The 22,179-nt window shown below is 46.4% G+C and overlaps 1 protein-coding gene across 1 annotated transcript in view; it reads right to left on the bottom strand.

Annotated features, from left to right (window-relative positions):
- Positions 1-6,148: 6,148 nt before the first annotated feature.
- CHST1 (carbohydrate sulfotransferase 1) overlaps positions 6,149-22,179 on the bottom strand; it is a 69,569-nt gene continuing 53,538 nt past the window's right edge. The window contains exon 2 of the mRNA XM_088459446.1: positions 6,149-8,205. Coding sequence (XP_088315572.1) covers positions 6,894-8,156 — 1,263 coding nt within the window. The 5' untranslated portion in view covers positions 8,157-8,205 and the 3' untranslated portion in view covers positions 6,149-6,893. The remainder of the gene's footprint in view (positions 8,206-22,179) is intronic.

The following is a 22,179-nucleotide window of genomic DNA, read 5'->3' as shown; positions in this document are numbered from 1 at the left end:
TGATGCGTGCATCGCGCAGGCTATTACACTTACCCCAGAGTCTCTTTACTTTAAATATGGTGGCAGATTATATTACAGCATAGATACTTATCTAAAGCAAGCATTGGAAAATGTCTTCACCAATTGGTGACTTACATGCCCGGGAGGCAGTGTATTATAGGAGGTGATGTAGTAGTGTGGAAACTCAATTGCAGGTGATGTCACATAGAGGTGTGCAGGAAAAATGGCGATGTTGTGGAGACTTCAATACTCACCTGATAAACTTGTTTCCATGTGACAACTTAGCAACTGATTAGAAACATAGTAGAGCAAAGGACACTGGCGCAGTATATCACAACGTATCATTCTGACAGTCCACCCTTTACTAATTCTGTTTCTCAATAGATTCTGTAGAATAAAAAAGTTGCAGCTAACAGGATCAGACAATGGCTGGTAATAACTTTCGTGATATCCTTTGTGTCTTAATCAGCAGTGACATTTGCTTTTTTCACATTGAATATATGGGATCTCTTTCATTTACTTTCTCTCATTGCCGTCTTTATTAAATTGTCATATTCTGTTAATATTGCTGCCAGTTCGACAATATCATGTCTAACAGACAGCCTGGTGCTGCCATGATTGCAAATAAGAACCTAGAGCCAAGTAACGTTCTGTACCAGCGGCCGGTCTTCGTTTGCTCATAAATTTGCAGTATGAAGGTACTTCTAGTCTGGTTCAGAGATGGACGCAATGTAGATATCTGACGCAGTGGAGCGATTTTGTTGCCACTGCGCATGCCTCAAAGCCTTACTGTGCAGCTTCTTAGTTGCAGAGGCCCCGGGATCTTAGGAGAGCTGCAGAGGCCCCGGCATCTTAGGAGAGCTGCAGAGGCCCCGGCATCTTAGGAGAGCTGCAGAGGCCCCGGGATCTTAGGAGAGCTGCAGAGGTCCCGGCATCTTAGGAGAGCTGCAGAGGCCCCGGCATCTTAGGAGAGCTGCAGAGGCCCCGGCATCTTAGGAGAGCTGCAGAGGCCCCGGCATCTTAGGAGAGCTGCAGAGGCCCCGGCATCTTAGGAGAGCTGCAGAGGCCCCGGGATCTTAGGAGAGCTGCAGAGGCTCCGGCATTTTAGGAGAGCTGCAGAGGCCCTGGCATCGTAGGAGAACTGCAGAGGCCCTGGCATCGTAGGAGAGCTGCAGAGGGGCCGGCATCTTAGGAGAGCTGCAGAGGGGCCGGCATCTTAGGAGAGCTGCAGAGGCCCCGACATCTTAGGAGAGCTGCAGAGGCCCCGGCATCTTAGGAGAGCTGCAGAGACCCCGGCATCTTAGGAGAGCTGCAGAGGCCCGGCATCTTAGGAGAGCTGCAGAGGCCCCGGCATCTTAGGAGAGCTGCAGAGGCTCTGGCATCTTAGGAGAGCTGCAGAGGCCACGGCATCTTAGGAGAGCTACAGAAGCCCCAGCATCTTAGGAGAGCTGCAGAGGCCCCGGCATCTTAGGCTTACTCAGAAGTTCGATGTGCGACCGACGTTTCCGATGTTCCTGCCTTTGCACATAAGTGGCGGATGCGAGACGCCAGAGGGGAGCGTCTCAGTGCGCAAGACATCAGATAAGTCATCAGCATATTTTCGCAAGTCTGTAGGAAATCGTGGTCACAGCAGCATTAACGTACATCTATGAATCAGACCCTTAATTAGCTGTACCGATGCAGTCTGAGCATAGAGGTAGTCCCTATTTAGAACCAGCTCACATTGCAGCATGTAGATATCACAGATTGGGCTCACTTGTGCCACGTTTTTCTAAGAAGAATGTCCATCTTCCAGTAAATGTTCCCATTGCAGGTATTAGCACTGGAATTGCCAGTGTAAAGCAGCAGTATGCAGCGGGGGTAGATCTGCATTCATACTGTCTGGCCAATGTTACACAGTGACTTCTGGCATCCAGGGGAGACCTAAGGAGAACCAGCCAGACTCAGTAGGCAGGAGATATGTCCTGCCATTAGAAAACAGTTGCAGACAAGTGATTATATTGGCAGGAATGTTTTTTAGGTTACGTAGGGTAGAGCGGTTAACATTTTTACGGTGACAGCCTTTAATGTAGAATACTGTACCTGATTAATGTCTTTCTAACTTCTGATGCATATGATGGCATATGGGCCACATTCAATCTTTCTTCAGTCATCTGCTGACATCGGGCCTGATTCAAAGATGGACGCTAATACGATCCCGTACGCAATGTCGCAGGCACTGGGATATGTATTGAGACGCCCACTGGGACCATCACAAATCCAATCAGCCTTTTACATATATGTAGCTGCCATCGCAGATCCTTCGATAATCGGACATCCGAGCAACCCTATAGTCGCACAGAATGGCCGCCTAAACTGAGAACGTTGGAACTGCGTATGGGATCGCAGACGCAGGCTACACGACAGTTCGAAAACATCCGGGACTCGTCTGCGTTATTTCCCGCCACTCCCCATTACCTCCCCCAAATGGCCCTTAGCTGTCAATCACTTTGCAAATGAAAGTCGATGCGTGAAACTACGGTAAAAGTACCTTGGCGCTTGCGCAGATGGTCGATTACCACTCAACTGCGTAGATATGGAAATAACGTGCATCTCTGAAGCAGGACCATCGTATAATATACAGTCACGTTTTTTATCTTGTCCTGAGTACAGTTATAATATATTAGTGGCCCTTCTTGGTTAAGCACTGTTGACAACTAGCACCTACTGTAGATTAAAGGGTTAGTTAGAATATATTGTTATATAATAAATTTATTGCATTCAACAACAAGTATAGGGTGACTGTAATGGACTGATATAACGTGTTATCAGAGGGACGTCCGGCTTTTCTGATTCTGTAAGTAAAAATATGTATTAGATAGATACTCATGTTATAGCCAAGAAGACTCTAGTACACTTCAGAGCTTGTGCAATATAACTTGTAGCTGCTCTCTATATATGGGATATATGGGAGTTTCCTATTAGAGGGATATGTAGTAGCCTGCGAGATGTAGGCATCGGGGGCGATTATGACCATTTTTTTTTTAAAAGAAGCAATCATTTAATAGGTAAAACTGTCTTCCTTTTTAAAATTATAGGCGCATTAAAAAATCGTGCAGACTCACCGGAATGGCACCGATGCCTACGTTCCAGCCGTAGTGGGCAAAATGTATCAAACAATGTTAAGAGTAGAGAAGTGGATTAGGGCAGAAGTTGACCATAGGAACAAATCAGCTTGGAGGTAGTATTTATCAAGTACATTCTATAAAATGATAGGAAGCAACTGATTGGCTGCTATGGGAAACTTCCCCACTGGTCCATTTCTCCAATCTTTACACTGCTTGGTACATCTCCCCCCCCCCCATATTGTTGTTATTTAATGTAGTGGGCAGTAATTAAAATTTTGGCTTTGCCATGGGTCCCCCATTAGTTGTTTTGAAGAATTGTCTGCATCCTGGAGTATCAGCATTTCCCTCAAGTCCTGAAGCTGCTGACCGCCTTTTGCCAAGTGATGAGAGGACATGGCAGGGAAAACATGTTCCAAAATGGTTGGAACTATGGTCATTTCAGCAGGAAGAGCTAAATGGGTTGAAGGCCATGTTGGTTTGTCGACGCAATTCTACGAGAGGCGTTATGTGTTATTCAGTTATTCTCAATTATTTCATATATATACATAAGCATTATTCAGAGTTATCGAGATGACAAGTTTCTTGCCTTCTGTTGGACTGTCACCCAGAGCCATGAATTTTCTAGGTCAAGGTGACCTTCAGACCTGCCATGTTCTTGCAGCTCTCACCGGCAGGTTGACCCTCATTACTACTAGAAGAATCATCCTGCCCTTCTGAAAAGAACATTTAGAGATATGTTTGTCAGAGATAATGTATGTTCGGGATGAGCAGGACATGTAGAACAATGTCTGCAATAAATAAAGGGAGTAATCTATTCTCATGACCCTTGCCCTCCTCCAAGTTAGCTCCATCTTGCATAGTCTTTTTATTCATACTGCATAAATAATCTGCAGAGACTGGAGGCAAAGAAAGCTTGAGAAGAAGAGCGAATAGTGCCTTTGTTCCCCCTTTATGCATCCTATTCAACCGCTTATGGGAAATATTCTGTTACTCTGTATTTTATGCAAATAAAGGAGAAAATAACTGGGCTGTGTTCAGTGTTCCTGCAAAAGCTTGTTATTTCCTGGGAGAGGGCGCTTTTGTTAAGGGACCGGCTTTCTTTGTCGGGTGACAGATTAGTCAGATGTCTCTTCATAACTCAGATTTTCATTTAGATGATCTTAAAGTAGAGAAATACTGATTACTTCCTAACTTTTCCTTCCCGTTCCTACGAAATTGTCACAATTGTACCTTCCGCCCTGGTGGTTCTGTTTTTTTTTTGTTTTGTTTTGTTTATTGAGTTTTTTTTTACATGAACTCAGGGCCTGATTCAGCAAAGGAGAGAACGCATGCACTCGGCCGCTGCGTGTATATGCTAATCAATGCGTACGCACAGCAACTGCAGCACAAGGATGCAGACGCCCAGCAATACAGAGTGCCGCCCATCTCCCTTTACTTAATGCTCAATCTGTATGCAGGATAGTGCGAACATTGGTAACATCAAGAACCATCGGACCCACAAGCACAATAGAGGTTGACCTGACCTGGCACAGGATTTTGGCCACTTCCTGCGTGCATCGAAACGTCTGGCTGCGTATGCTGCTGCACTGCCTTAATTATGCACGCCCCTATAACGGCGTTCCAACGCACAGGCACACCTGCGTTCGCCCAACCCCCCACCCTCCCCGTCACCACCCACAAACTGCACTTCCTGTCAATCAATAACGGAAGGGTCTGTGTACACACTGCGTGTAGTCTGCCTACCCTTACCCGATCGCATCGGCTAGTTAGCGCACGCGCAGTGTGATGCATATGCTTGCGCAGTACGAAACCGTCGGCCAAGTGCGTGCGTTCTCTCCCTTGCGTCCCTTGCTGAATCAGGCCGTGAGTTGGTTACCAGAGTGATTGAAACTGATTTTTAATGGAAATATAGAGCTGATCCATTAAATCAAGCTGAGTTGGCCGCAGGCATAAAAATGCGCTCACTTAAAAAGGCGCCGCTGTGGGCACATTCAAAATTGCACCTATGGCAAGTTCCATGCAGGTGGGCACCAGCAACATACGCACCTGGTTTATGTCAGGCAGATGTCAAAGGCGTTATACCCACGTTCGATTTGGTTGCGAAATTGGCATTTGCTGTTTAGCTTCAATAAACGTATAAAACCTCTCTAATACAACAGATATACTCTCCAAAAAATAAAATAGCTTAAACACACACATAAAAAAAACATAATGGGCCTCTTTGGCTACGGCCAAACATACAGTAGGGATCCCATTTCTAAAATAAAATAGCTTAAACACGCACATAAAAAAAACATAATGGGCCTCTTTGGCTACGGCCAAACATACAGTAGGGATCCCATTTCTAAAATAAAATAGCTTAAACACACACATAAAAAAAACATAATGGGCCTCTTTGGCTACGGCCAAACATACTGTAGGGATCCCATTTCTAAAATAAAATAGCTTAAACACACACATAAAAAAAAACATAATGGGCCTCTTTTGGCTACGGCCAAACATACAGTAGGGATCCCATTTCTAAAATAAAATAGCTTAAACACACACATAAAAAAAACATAATGGGCCTCTTTGGCTACGGCCAAACATACAGTAGGGATCCCATTTCTAAAATAAAATAGCTTAAACACACACATAAAAAAAACATAATGGGCCTCTTTTGGCTACGGCCAAACATACAGTAGGGATCCCATTTCTAAAATAAAATAGCTTAAACACACACATAAATAAAACATAATGGGCCTCTTTGGCTACGGCCAAACATACAGTAGGGATCCCATTTCTAAAATAAAATAGCTTAAACACACACATAAAAAAAACATAATGGGCCTCTTTTGGCTACGGCCAAACATACAGTAGGGATCCCATTTCTAAAATAAAATAGCTTAAACACACACATAAAAAAAACATAATGGGCCTCTTTTAGCTACGGCCAAACATACAGTAGGGATCCCATTTCATGTCTGCAATTTCCTCGCCTTTGCATTTATGAAACATTATCATCACTGAAGATTTCCTGTTTATTTTTGAAATGTCACACATACAAATCCGTGATATTCTCATTTCTATTTTTTTGTTTTCGAATTAATTTCTAGTGATCAAGAGCCTAAAAGACACAATCATCTTCAATGCATACCTCTTTATAAACATTTATAAATATTACAACATGATTCAAAAACTTGTGCAAACGCCCTCACCCTACAGCGTACCCGGAACGACAGGAACAATCGTATACTTCAGAAGAATATACCTTGTGTTTTGGTTTTTTGTAAACATTTTAACACCCTCTACAGCCCGAAGAGCTCTTACATTGTGTAAGCTGGGGCTGAAATTCACCTGTTACACTTCTCTTTTAACAGAAGTTAGTTTGCCAGGATTATGCCAGCTGATGAGAAACCAACGCCCTCTCCATAAAATGTCCTTTTGGTATAATCAATTTAAGGCTATCCCCACGAACACAACTGAAGCTCTCGTACTGTGTTGCTATCACTTTCTGGCAATATAGAGCTGTACCGGGCTTAACAGCTATCTCTAATATTGAACGCCACTATGAAAACAGCTTCAAGTCTTGCAGAGGTATAATTCCATTTTTTTTTTTTCATGTGCTTTATTACTCCACCTTCTGTAGTGCAACTTGTTTTCCCGAGAGAAAGAAACAAGATGAAGAAGGGGAAAGATCTCATAAAAAAATATATAGTTTGTTTTCTTCCTTATTTTCAGTCTGTGAACACGTATCTGTGTCCTGTGTAAGACCTTCACCACCTGTAATTACCATTACATAAACCATCACATAAAAGGCAAAAAAGACCTGTCCTCAATCAGGCTGTAGGAAAGATTTCTCAAGTCCTGGGAGGAACCCACAGTCTTGTAGCCCAGTTGGATAAGAACCTGTCTACAGGCATTCTGGGTGAACTCTACAATATCGTATGACAAAGTTAGTCTCCAGCTTTCGGCCATGGCTGCAGAGTTTCTGACCGTGCCGTATTTGTGTCTGGCAGAGGACTGGTCTCCTCGGGTGTTATTCAGAATCCACCTCTCCACATTTGCATCCTGTGGAATGCCCACAAAGTCATAGATCTCCTCCATCTTTTTCATGGGGTTTCTGGCCAGATCTTCGTATCTCAAGAGCATGTAGCGGCCCTTCAGCCACAGTGGCCGGCTGAACCCGGTGGACACAGAGTTTAAGAAGTCCTCACAAACTGTTGTCAGCTGGGTGGAGTCTAAATTGTATGGTCTGCGACCGGTAGCCCTCCAGATCCTCCACAACCTGTAAGTGTCCCTGAAGGTCTCACTGCGAGAAGATAGTATTCCTCTTGGGTCTCTCACCAACTGGATCACTTTTAAATTCAGCCTAGGATCCTCCACCAAAGCTCGTAGGTCATTAACCTCAGGCACACGGACTGTCTTAATAGCCACATGGCCATGCTCTTTGCAAGACTCCATTGCCAGCGTCAAATTCAAGCTCCCACATTTCTTAACACAATCTCCTTCCTCTAGGTAAATGTCAGTGGGTCCTAGAGCATCACAGACTGGGAGAGCACAGAGTGCTTTGCTGGCACCTCTTCTAAATAGTCTGTCAGTAGTGTGGTTAACTGGCTGTGGCTTGATATAGTTTTCCATAAAATAGAGGTCACAGTCATAAAGGCTTCTTAATAGGTCTCTGCTTGCACCCAACATAACTCTCCTGTCTGCAGGGCTTTTACCTTGGGTCATTTTGGGGATCAAGGTGTACTGAACGTGATAAAGTGGCTCAAATAAGTAGAAGACATCAGAGTGCTGATTGAAGAGCTGTCCAACGAAGGAAGACCCGCTACGGGTGGTGGCCAATATTAGGATATGTGTCTTCCTTGAAATATTAGAGTTTACCGGCTGTCCATCTTCACACAGATGATCAGGGTAGTCCGTGGGGTCTTGCCCAGGGCTGCAGTTGTTTGGGTTGGGAATCGGGCATATGTGAAAGGATTTGGTGGTGAAAGTCCGGATGGCTGTGTACTGAATAGCAATTGAGGCTAACGCTAATAAGAGGACAGCCTTCCAAGAACATTGCATGGCTGAAAAACCTTCATTGAGCCTCTTCCCGAGATTCTGTTGTCTATACCTATGAGAAGACACAAAAATATATTTCAATGCACAAGTCCTTTGTATGGTACAGTAGCTGGTAGCAACATAAACTTTAAGACTCGGGTTCTCAGGAGTAAAACTCCAAACAGAAAACCTTAAATATATCATAGAAGAGTGATTGACAAATATAGATTTTTTTGTTTTGTATATTACATGGCACGTGATACCTGGGGAATACAGAAAATGACCCATCTAGTCATTTTAAAGTAGGGGGATGCCCTGGTGTGAATATTCTTTTGAATGGGTACTTTTGTATTTTGTGTTGCAGTATATGTTTTGCCGGCATTATTATGCAAATCTGCCTGCAAGTTTTAATGTTTATCTTAGTGTCTTTGGCTGATATTTTATTTGATCTCATTTGTTTCTTGTCTGTTGGTCGATACATCTTCTGATGTATTCACTGTTTTCTTGTGACTACTGTCTTCACTTCTATTGTTATGTATGATTGACACTTGCTTCATAATTAATAAAAAAGATTTTGGGTAAAAAAAAAATACAAACAACAAAATAAACTCAAACAGATCAGAAGAATATATAAAATTGGAAAACTGTATATAATGGTATATAGATCGGGCTGAGTAAGGTATTCTGGATGCCGAAGGTTAGAATACTGACAGCGGCATCCCGATGGTCAAAATCCTGATGGATTTCGGGGTCCATATGGTAACCCAAATCCTAAATCTACGCCAACCCATCCCTCCTGCAGCCTAAACATAACTCACCCCTCCTACAGCCTACCCTAACCATCTCGTCCCGCAGCCTAACCCTAAACCTACCCCTAGTTCCTAACCCTAATACTTACCGTCAAGATATATTGGGATTGTGGCCGTCGCGATGCGTTGTGACCATCAGCATCCAGACAGTCGGGATCCTGATTACAGCCCTGTAGATCACTTTCCTTACTGAATCAAACACCCAACACCAGTGGTTTACATACTGTATCCCTATTGTGTTAAACTTTGTTAGCAGTGCGGTGAGTGACAGTGTGGGGGATCAGGCTGTACCCGGGTGTCACCCTCGGAGGGGGTGACACTAAAATGCTGGCTCTTCTGCAGTGATAGTAGCTGGGTGATGCAGTGTGACATTCACCTGCAGCACCCGGCTCCTGTAATAGAAGAGGAGCCAACAGTGCTGACAGCACAGTCTCCAGGGGCAGCCCGGCATCTCCAGCCATGCTGGGCTTCCCCCAGAGTGAAGTCTTTGGGATCCCCGCAAGGCCACAATCCTTCATTTTAGGCCAGGGATAGTCAGAGTGCTCACCGGGTGTCACCAGACATGGTGACGCCTCTGTGCGGGATTCCCCTGCTATACACAATTATTTAATTTATTATTTTCATTTTATTTATTATCCTTTATTTATATAGCACCAATCATATTATTAAGCACTGAGCAGACAGAGGGACAAATTCAGTATTGCACGTAATCTGAAATAAGAAAGCTATGCGAATGTGCAGAACGGGTCCTGTGAGATCGCACGCAGCCCCTTCTATTCTTTTCCATTTAAGGGGCGGTGCGGGGACGGCCAGCGTTCCGGAAATGGGGGCGTGTCCACCCTGTTTGGCTTAAGTGGCTTACTCAGCTGGCCGATGGCCAGGTGCTGCCCGCCATCGCGACTGATGATAGTTATCCCAGCCTCGGTCGCTGTGCTGGGATCGCAAATGCAGCTGGGGGTATCAAACACCTCCTGCTGCATTTGCATGGTCGCAAGGACAGAATTGCAAAGCTGCTTGCGTGCACTACACACTACAGTATATGCCTGCACTACACACTACAGTATATGCCTGCACTGCACACTACAGTATATGCCTGCACTACACACTACAATATATGCCTGCACTACACACTACAGTATATGCCTGCACTACACACTACAGTATATGCCTGTGTGCACTACACACTACAGTATATGCCTGCACTACACACTACAGCATATGCCTGCATTACACACTACAGTATATGCCTGCACTACACACTACAGTATATGCCTGCACTACACACTACAGTATATGCCTGCACTGCACACTACAGTATATGCCTGCACTACACACTACAGTATATGCCTGCACTACACACTACAGTATATGCCTGCACTGCACACTACAGTATATGCCTGCACTACACACTACAGTATATGCCTGCACTACACACTACAGCATATGCCTGCACTACACACTACAGTATATGCCTGCACTACACACTACAGTATAAGCCTGCACTACACACTACAATATATGCCTGCACTACACACTACAGTATATGCCTGCGTGCACTACACACTACAGTATATGCCTGCACTACACACTACAGCATATGCCTGCACTACACACTACAGTATATGCCTGCACTACACACTACAGTATATGCCTGCACTACACACTACAGTATATGCCTGCAGTACACACTACAGTATATGCCTGCACTACACACTACAGCATATGCCTGCACTACACACTACAGCATATGCCTGCACTACACACTACAGCATATGCCTGCACTACACACTACAGCATATGCCTGCACTACACACTACAGTATATGCCTGCACTACACACTACAGTATATGCCTGCATGCACTACACACTACAGTATATGCCTGCACTACACACTACAGTATATGCCTGCACTACACACTACAGTATATCATACATGCCGACGTTTCAGTTGGGCTTTCTCGGCGGGGGGCGGGCCGCGGTGAAAAGGGGGCGTGACCTGGCGGCGACGTGTATTTTGGGGCGGGGCATGGGGCGTGTCATCGCGGCTCCTCCCCCTTTTACAATGCCAGTTTTAAAGGCATTGTGAGGCAGGGGGCGGGGCCGTGATGACGCGATTCAGCGCGAATCGCGTCACTGGCCCCTCCGCTGCTGGGATTTTTATAGTAAGTGCAGGGGGGGGCGGACGTGTTGCTGATCGCGGGAGGCTTGCCTGCTTTCCCGGGAGGTCGGGAGTGGCACTCGATTTTCGGGAGGCTCCCGACCAAATCGGGAGGGTAGGCAAGTATGCAGTATATGCCTACGTGCACTACACACTACAGTATATGCCTGCGTGCACTACAGACTACAGTATATGCCTGCATGTACTACACACTACAGTATATGTCTGCGTGCCCTACACACTACAGTATATGCCTGCACTACACACTACAGTATATGATAGCACTACACACTACAGTATATGCCTGCACTACACACTACAGTATATGCCTGCACTACACACTACAGTATATGCCTGCACTACACACTACAGTATATGCCTGCACTACACACTACAGAATATGCCTGCACTACACACTACAGAATATGCCTGTACTTCATACTACACACTACAGTATATGCCTGCACTACACACTACAGTATATGCCTGCACTGCACACTACAGTATATGCGTGCACTACACACTACAGTATATGGCTGCACTGCACACTACAGTATATGCCTGCACTACATACTACACACTACAGTATATGCCTGCACTACACACTACAGTATATGCCTGCACTACACACTACAGCATATGCCTGCACTGCACACTACAGTATATGCCTGCGTGCACTACACACTACAGTATATGCCTGCACTACACACTACAGTATATACACGAAAAGCAAATAATTATCTAGTAGGAGACGGACAGTGCGGGAGGGTGAGTGCGGCTGCCCGGGGATCCCACTTCCTGAGCCAGATTGCATTGACAGTGCCATCAAGCATTTTGATTGGCCGCAGGCGTATACATAGGACAGTCCCCTATGAGGTCATGGAGCTGAACTGACGAAGCCAGTGGGTGAAACGCGCGTCTTCTGCCTGTCGGGAGCCTCCGTCGTGCGCGTGGAGACTCCTGTGTACTGGACACTGCCGCTGCCGCACTGAGTATCAGGTATTTTTCTCTGTCATTCCTAGGAACACCCGGACTACACCGCCTCATGTAATGTTCCCACTGCACTGTTATGCGACATCAGTGGGGTGAGGTGTGCTACTTGTATCTCCAGGTTCTGTTTTCCTATCTTTATATCTTTTTCACTGGCACTTTCCTTATGGGAGCTCTTAAACCCACGAGTACATATTGAGAGATCTTCTGCTCATTTAGGTAGAGGGGACTCTTTGTCTCCCTGCCGTTATCACTGATCTGTCAATCAATTTCTATAGGCATTTCCACTCCCTTACTGTTCTATCATTAGCCTCCTGTACTTATCTATATGGCAGGCTTTAGGTGGAGTCACATAGGAGATTAGTGGATGCCGACTCTTTTTACTATTTTCATACCCTCATGGTACATGTGGTGGGTACGCTCATATCCTATTCAATACGAACTGTAAATGGGATAAAGAAGCAACTTATCCCCTTACCTTAAGTGAGAAGTATCTGTTACTCGTTTTATATTCTTTCTTACTCAGTGCGATGATACAACTATTATAATTCTGCTGGATAACAGTGTTATATCATTCTCCATATTTATTATACATTTTGGATTTTTTGATATGATACGATCAGTACACTGTTACAATAATTATGTGCATGTCATTATGGCAGATTGATGTTCCAGTATTTACTTCAGATATTTATCTGTTGAAATTTATCTGTTTATTTAAGTTTTTTTTAGATTTTTTCACCTGCAAGTCTCGAATATTATATTGTATGATTATCGTATGACCACATGCGTGAACTCATTATTGCATTAATTTATGACACTATTGATTTATTATTGTTTGTTTATACTGTGAACCAATGCTATAGCCATTTCTCTAGCTTGGTTTCACTGTGTGTTTTTCATGTCGTTTTATGTGGTTAGTCCTTTTTAGATAATTATTTGCTTTTCGTGTATCTATTAAAAGTTATGTTTTACTGATATAGACAGCTGTACTGTGCCCCAAAAAAACGAGAGTACTTTTTTCCGTTCTCTTCTTCTGTGTATTTTGCTCTCTTGGGAGCACCTCCTTCTTTGAACACTATTGGGTATGTCCTACCCTTTTATATGACCTTTTCAATATTGTAGGAGTTTAGCCTGTCGCATTAATATCTTCACTTTAATTGGTACCAGTGCTTGGGGTTTCCCTTTCCCTTATACTTACACTACAGTATATGCCTGCGTGCACTACACACTACAGTATATGCCTGCGTGCACTACAGACTACAGTATGTGCCTGCGTGCACTACACACTACAGTATATGCCTGCGTGCCCTACACATTACAGTATATGCCTGCACTACACACTACAGTATATACCTGCACTACACACTACAGTATATGCCTGCACTACACACTACAGTATATGCCTGCACTACACACTACAGCATATGCCTGCACTACACACTACAGCATATGCCTGCACTACACACTACAGTATATGCCTGCACTACACACTACAGTATATGCCTGCGTGCACTACACACTACAGTATATGCCTACGTGCACTACACACTACAGTATATGCCTGCGTGCACTACAGACTACAGTATATGCCGGAATGCACTACACACTACAGTATATACCTGCGTGCCCTACACACTACAGTATATGCCTGCACTACACATTACAGTATATGCCTGCACTACACACTACAGTATATGCCTGCACTACACACTACAGAATATGCCTGCACTACATACTACACACTACAGTATATGCCTGCACTACACACTACAGTATATGCCTGCACTACATACTACACACTACAGTATATGCCTGCACTACACACTACAGTATATGCCTGCACTACATACTACACACTACAGTATATGCCTGCACTACACACTACAGTATATGCCTGCACTACACACTACAGCATATGCCTGCACTGCACCAGTGACACGATTCGCGAGACCCGGATAGCGACGGGCAAGCTGTCGCTCCGGGTCTCGTACCAAAGGGGGCGTGCTGTCGATGGTGAGTGACAGCACGCCCCCTTTGGTGGGCGTGCCGGGGGCGTGGCTGCCCAGACGGAGGCGTTCCCATGGGAACGCCTACCGTCTGGGGCCGGCCACACTGACATCACAAGTGATGTCAGTGGGAGTGCTTTCGGCTCTGTTTGTGCCGAAAGCAATCCAGGGCTTGCTGCAACGAGACCCTACCACAAGGGACTCGTCGCAAGCCCGATGGTCGCGATGGTCTTGACCATCGCGACCATCTTCCTGCCCGCTTGCTATAGCTGTGGGTGGTCACCCACAGCTATGTGAGCGGGCAGGAGGCCGTACAAAAAAAAAAATAGCCCGGCCCTGATTCAGAGCGAGCACTCTGTCAGAGCGTCCGGCTCTGAATCGGGGCCACTGTCTGATGATGTCACCGACATCAACATGTGCTGATGCTGTGTATGAGCTGCCTTTCCTGCATGATCAGTGTTCTCTCTTATTTAGGGTAGTGTTTTATTGCATTTTGTATATACCGGTATCTGTCCTCGAAGAAGGTTATTAAAACCGAAATGTAGGACGCACCTACCTATGACTGTGTGCTATGTTACACATATACAAGCCATCTTGTGCCGCCCGTTTTTCCATTGCTATATATATATATGACCCAATGAGTGACCACCGGGACCAGGAGGCGCAGACAGCGAGGCGCTCGAAAATGACATCACACAGTCTCCCAGCAACACCAACTGTGGTAAGCGTGCTGTAGCCTGGCAACCACTGACATGGCCATGGTGCTAGATGCCCGCGTCCCAGCAGCACAAGTACCCCATTTAATGCCAATGTTTCAGAGGGACTGCTTGTAGTATGCTGCCTAAGAAGTACCAGGTCTTTACAGGTCTTATAAAGGAGTTTTGCATTTTTTAAATCCTCTGAGTGCCGTTGTTTTTTTTTTAACTGCTGGACTGTATATACTGTAAGACTCCATCAAATAAACATAAGTATGATTTCAGAAGTTTATTAGTGTATTATACTGTATTTTAAGTAGGTAGTTTACTTGAAAAAAAAAAAAGAAACATCGGTTAGCATCGATGTTCCAGAGCAAATGTTTAGGACTAAACAATGTTTTGTATCCAATGTTAAAAATATTGGTACTTCCAATGTTTTCTTTCGATATCCTATCCCTAAACTGTCTACTACAGGCAGGAAGTGTGTTTACTTTCCCTTTCTGCCTGAGGCTGAGCAGCTGCAGAGGGAACCAGACAACACACGCGGAGCTGCGGGACCCTGCCCCAGCCAGCTGCAGGACCCTGCCCCAGCCACTCAGGATAAAGGTAAGAGCTGGATGAGGAAGCAAATACATATGGGGAGTGGGGGCTGATGACAATGCTATGGGAGGGGGAGACAAAGACATGGGAAGTAGGGGCTCAGGGAGTTGATAACACTGCTATGGGGGGGAGTGGGAGGCAGATACATAGGGGGAGTGGAGGCTCAGAGGGCTGATGACACTGTTATGGGGAGAGGGGGTGGCAGAGGCATGGGGATGTGGGAGCTCAAGGCTGATGACACTGCTATTGGGGGGGCACATGAGGCAAAGACACATTGGGAGTGGTGGCTCAGGGTGCTAATGACACTCCTCTGGGGGGGAAAAGGTAGACATATTGGGAGTGGGGGCCCAGGGGGACATAACACTGCCATGGGCATGGGTGGACTCCACATCCACATTGATAAGAAAGGACCCAGTGTGTGATGATGGTCACCAGGATGGAAGGGGGTAGAGAGTAACAACAAGCTGCAACCATCGGCTACCATTCTACTGAGATGTGCTACAACAGCCTACTGTACATGGGTGCCGGAATTGGATTGAAACCCTAACCCTAACCTCCCCCCGTTAGTGCCTAACCCTCCCTCCCCGCAATCTAAACTTAACCCTCTCGGGGGGGGGGGGTCCCTAACCCTAACCTCCCCCCTAGTGCCTAACCTCCCCCCCTAGTGCCTAACCTCCCCCCGTTAGTGCCTAAACCTAACACCCCCTCCCCTCACCCTAAACCTAACCCTTCCGGGGGGTCCTTGACCTCCCCCCCCTAGTGCCTAAACCCTTTCCCTAGCCTAACCCTCCCGGGGAGGGGGTGCCTAACCCTAAATCCCCCCGGGGGGTCCTTAAACCTAACCACCCCATCCACGGCTACATCGCTACTTACCTCCGGAACTGGATGATCGATCCGGCTTCGGGATTAACATCGGCACCGGTATTTCGACACCTATGTTAAATCCCCTGCTGTGATTGTAGTGTCGGCCGGTCTCATAACTACATCCCATGGGTGCCCTGCAAATTTATATGCAATGGATGGAGTGTGGGGGGTCAGCCTGTACTGTGAGTGATGGTTGAGGGGTGTGGACTTTCCTGTGCTGGGTGAGGGGTGCTGTGCTGCCTGTGGGGTGGTAGGTGCTGTGCTGTAATCCGTGCTATGAGGTGTGCTATGCTGGGTGAGAGGTGATGTGAGCTGTGCTATGAGGGGTATGTGCTGGGTAAGGGGTGCTGTACGTGATGGGTGAGAGGTGCGGGAGGGGAGAGCCCGGGATTATCTGCTGGGGGCAGCAGCCAAAATCTTGCCTAGGGCTCCAAGTTGTTTAGGGCCGGCTCTGAGGTGGAGACTGCACACGGGCCCTCTCCTCACTTTATACGCCTTTGTCACCCACTTTCTCAAATAAGAGGGTGGCCCAGGGGCTTGATGATGCGCTGTGAATTTTGTCATTGTGACTCGCCCTCTGTTAATTGCTACAGAGCCTGGAGTCACGATGACAAACAGAACCGCCAGTGGCAGAGATACAATCCATGAAACACCAAACTGCCTTTATAGTTTTGTTTTCACATTCATTGTTTTTGAAATGGCAAGTTTTATACCTCTTTAAATTCTGACATTTCTAGGGTGCCCTCCTGTAACAGTCTTCCCTTTCCAAAATCTCTCTGTGAGGTAGACCTACAAGGCACATTTTTGTCTCAGCACTAAAACTCATTCCCAAAGAGAGGGTCTCCTGATCACTAAGGCCAGAAAGCTATTTCCATGTACAAAGGCAAAGGAAGGAGGGGAGGTTGGGTTGTGCTATACATCATGTATGATGCGACTGTGGTTGCCAGGGTAGTAACACTACACTTATCGAACCATAAAAAAATTTGAAAGAACTTGAAGTAAAAAGACCATCTCAGAACAACTAGAGTGATACCAGTTACAATAAAATAAAACAAAAAAAAATAAATTATTCATTGAATTATAGCTTAAGTTGTTTTACTGTCAAGCAAATTTAATAAGACATCTATTACTTTATTGCAATTAACACTTTGATACAAACCATTAAGCTAATTTATCATTAAAATAAAGACGCTGACACCATTGCGTTGGTTTAAAGGTCACAGCTTTTATCAATAACCGAATTTTAATTCTAGAAGAGTGGCAAAGAAGGCGCTACCAAGAACCAGCTCTAGCCAACTGAGGCCCCCATTTACCAACGAAGCATAACCCCCATACTGTAGCGCTCGCTAAAGGGGTTATGTCCTCTGCATTTAACAAAGAGCGGTTGTCTAAGATAACCGCTGTTTGTCACAGCATCTTTTAAATGGCGAGGGCGATGCGGACCCCATTGCTGGTAATGGAAACCCGGCGCTGTCTTTCCGGCTTCAGCGAAGTCTTCCAGGCACTGCCGGGTCCCCCATGTCATGCACATGCGCAGATGGACCGTTGCGCATAACACCAGAGCCCCGTCGCTGGCGGTGTTAGCGGAGGAATTCGCGGGACCTCGCCGGAGGGCTAAGTATTGGTAAATACCGGTGAATTTTTCGTTAGTATCACAGTGATACTAAACGAAAGATTCCGCTGGTGTTTGCCCAAGTTGGTTAAAGGGGTCCTGAATCGCTTGAAAAAGTTCAAGACGACTAAAAAGCCCCCCCTTCAATAAAGGAATAACCCGTGCTGTGAAGGACTCGCCACCCATTACTGTAGCACAGTATGGCCGCTCCGTAAGGAAACACCTTCTGTCCTCCAACGGGTAGGACACACCCGCCGTCCTTCAAAAGGGTATGTGTCCCACAACGACCTCTTCTGCCACATGTGGCCACTGACTAGTAGTATCTTCCCGCCTTCCGAGCTGTGCTTAAAGGTACTAAAGAATTAGCAAACAGAGGCTTTGGGTGGGACTTCCAATCTGAAAAGAGGCGAGGCTGAGCCAAATTCAAATGTCCCCCTAAATCAGGGGTCTTCAACCTTGGCCCTCCAGCTGCTGTGGAACTACACATCCCAGCATGCACTGCCACCTTTTTGATATAACAGCATGCTAAAACTATGGCAGTGCATGCTGGGATGTGTAGTTCCACAGCAGCTGGAGGGCCAAGGTTGAAGACCCCTGCCCTAAATAGTCCCCTTAAAGGTATATGCCCCAAACTATACCCATAGGCTACCACATTTAAACAAATCAATAAAAAGTCAACAAAGAATCTACCTAGCAACAGGTTCCAACCTCTAACCAATTACAAAAAATGAGGCCTCTTATATAGCCCCATGCCTATACAGCCCTTAGCTAATCGACTATTTTTTTTAAATGTAATTTAATCTTTGTATGCACGGGGAAACATGAGCGTTACCATATTGCTTGCTTGGCCAAAATAAAAACTTACTCAAATTAGAAGGAAAAGTTCCAGAATGCCTAAATCGAATGTCTAATTACATTTAATTATACATTTCTTTGACACTGGGTTAACCTCAGTTTACACAGCAGGAAGAGATCTATAAATCTGTATTGATCGGGACTCATCCTAGTGGTGTATTAGGATGCATTCCGTACCTTACAGTTGCACTTTGCCCAATGTAAACCAAAGTCTGAGACAAATGTGCCCTGTGTAACAGACAGACCCCTGATGTCCCCTCACTCTCATTACTTGTGTAACCTATATCTGAGGCTAAACTCAGTGTCCTAGGAGAGAAATGTGTTTTATCCAATGAAAGGGTGTTTCCGAGAGGGGTAGGGGGGGACAGGCATTTTTTGTTTGAGGGGCCCGGAAGTGGTCTAGGTCCTGGTACCCCCACGCCCCCAATGTGGTACTTTGGGCAGGGAGAGAGAAGACTCAGGGCCTGATTCAGAGTTGGGGATAGAGAGATATCTGTGGGTATTATGTATATTAGGGGCACTACTGTGGGTATTATGTATATAAGGGGCACTACTGTGGACATTATGTGTATAAGGGGCACTACCACTGTAGCATTATGTGTATAAGGAGCACTACTACTGTGGCATTATGTGTATAAGGGGCACTACTACTGTGGCATGTGTATAAGGGGCACTACTACTGTGGCATTATGTGTATAAGAGGCACTACTACTCTGGCATTATGTGTATAAGGGGCACTACTATTGTGGCATTATGTGTATAAGGGGCACTACTATTGTGGCATGTGTATAAGGGGCACTACTATTGTGGCATTATGTGTATAAGGGGCACTACTACTGTGGCATTATGTGTATAAGGGGCACTACTACTGTGGCATTATGTGTATAAGGGGCACTACTACTGTGGCATTATGTGTATAAGGGGCACTACTACTGTGGCATTATGGGTGTGATTCAGACTTGGGAATAGAGATGTCTCTCTCAACTGACCATCTTGGTGACACCATGCTGCACTGCAGGTGGGGCAGATGTAAAATGTGCAGAGAGATTTAGATTTGGGAGGAGTGTTTCCAAACGGACATCTAAATTGTAGAGTAATAATAAAGCTGTGCAGTATTTGTGGGCTACATGCAAAATCAGCCAGTATTTACCCCACATGTCAAAAATGTATGTATTTACACCCCTTGCATTGCAATATGGTTTGTTAAGGTTCACAGTTGAGAGAGAGATCTGTCTCTATTCCCAAGTCTGAATCAGGCTCTGATTCCCCCCCGCACATCACGCAGGGAGAGGGAGTACTGACTGCCCCCGCACATCACACAGGAAGAGAGAGTCCTGACTGCTCCCCAACATCACGCAGGGAGAGAGAAGACTGACTGCCCCCGTACATTACGCAGGGAGAGAGAAGACTGACTGCTCCCGTACATTACGCAGGGAGAGAGAAGACTGAAGACTGACTGCCCCCGTACATTACGCAGGGAGAGAGAGTACTGACTGCTCCTGCACATCACACAGGGAGAGAGAGTACTGACACCCCCCACACATCACGCAGGGAGAGAGAAGACTGACTGCCCCCATACATTACGCAGGGAGAGAGAAGACTGACTGCTCCTGCACATCACACAGGGAGAGAGTACTGACTCCCCCCGTACATCATGCAAGGGGAGAGAGTACTGACTCCCCCCATACATCACGCAAGGGGAGAGAGTACTGACTGCCCCCATACATCACGCAGGGAGAGAGAGTACTGACTGCTCCTGCACATCACGCGGGGAGAGAGAGTACTGACTCCCCCCATACAGCACGCAAGGAGAGAGAGTACTGACTGCCCCCATACATCACGCAGGGAGAGAGAAGACTGACTGCTCCTGCACATCACACAGGGAGAGAGAGTCCTGACTGCTCCTGCACATCACGCGGGGAGAGAGAGTACTGACTCCCCCCATACAGCACGCAAGGAGAGAGAGTCCTGACTGCTCCTGCACATCACGCGGGGAGAGAGAGTACTGACTCCCCCCATACATCACGCAAGGAGAGAGAGTACTGACTGCCCCCATACATCACGCAGGGAGAGAGAAGACTGACTCCCCCCATACATCACGCAAGGAGAGAGAGTACTGACTCCCCCCATACATCACGCAAGGAGAGAGAGTACTGACTCCCCCCATACAGCACGCAAGGAGAGAGAGTACTGACTGCCCCCATACATCACGCAGGGAGAGTGAAGACTGACTGCTCCTGCACATCACACAGGGAGAGAGAGTACTGACTGCTCCTGCAGCAGCAGCAGTATGTGCTGGGCTGGGAAGAGCGGGAGCAGCAGTTTCACCTCCCTGCCCAGTACACGCACCCCCCTTTTCCCGACATCGGCATGGGCACTACCCTTGTGCGGCCACTAACAGATTATTTTTATTTTTTTGTAAGGAGGGGGTCTGGCCACACCTCACCGAGTTGGCAACGCCCCTTCCCAGTACTGAGGCCCAGCAGAGCTGAAGGCAGCCCTGGCAGGGACTGATGTGTTCTCTGTACAGACAGCGCTGCGTAATTGGTGACACTATTTATAAGTGCAGTAACTGATAATATTTTAGCAGCATAAGCTGACAGTTAATGAGTGAAACACCTAGGAATGAGCATCTTCTGCCAATAATCCATGTGTGACATTGGTTTGTTGCAGAATATGTGTAGCAATGTCATGCACACGGCATCTATTCACCCGCTGCTCTGCAGTGCTACCTGAGCTGCTCTGCAGTACTGCCCCAAGCCTGCCTCTACAGTGCTACCTGAGCTGCTCTGCTGTGCTACCTAAGCTGCTCTGCAGTGCTGCCCCAAGCCTTTCTCTACAGTGCTTGGATGACACGCGCATGCGATATAGAGCAGCGGTTAAAGAGAGCTCTCCCAAACACCACCCCTCCCCTCATGATACTGCGGCCGCGTGTGGGTAGGCGGGCCAGTGCCAGGACTGTCCGGCTAAAATTGGGAAGGTTGGGATGTAGACTATGTAGACAACAGTGATTGGACACCTCCTGTCTCGTATTGCATGGTCACATTAACTAGGAGAAATGTAGAGATGTTCTCGACACCTCTGTGCTCCCTACATTGTGGCAGTGCCAAGGAAACAACAAATGTTTTTTATCAGGACGACGCTGGACTGGTATACAGAAATGTGGTAACCCGGATGGAGTGGCCAGCTCAGAGTCCAGATCTTACCCCACTGAGAACCTCTGGGATGAATCGGAGTGACGGGTGCGTTCTAGGCCGACTCGTCCTTCAGTGCCACAGTTGGTCACTGTACATAAGGCGGAATGGCAGAACATATCGCCTGCTGCTGTCCAGGAACTTGTGGGCAGTTTGCCAAGAAGGGCGTCTGCAGTAATCACTGCATGTGGGGGACCTACACAGTACTGACGTCAATAACATCTCATTTGTCTATTCGCTGTCAGTCCAATCACTTTTGTC

The sequence above is a fragment of the Taudactylus pleione genome, unplaced genomic scaffold (assembly GCF_031769625.1).
Source record: "Taudactylus pleione unplaced genomic scaffold, aTauple2 ptg000911l, whole genome shotgun sequence".
Lineage (NCBI taxonomy): Eukaryota > Metazoa > Chordata > Amphibia > Anura > Myobatrachidae > Taudactylus > Taudactylus pleione.
The sequence above is the reverse complement of the archived record's forward strand: the minus strand, read 5'-3'. Positions and strand labels throughout refer to the sequence as shown.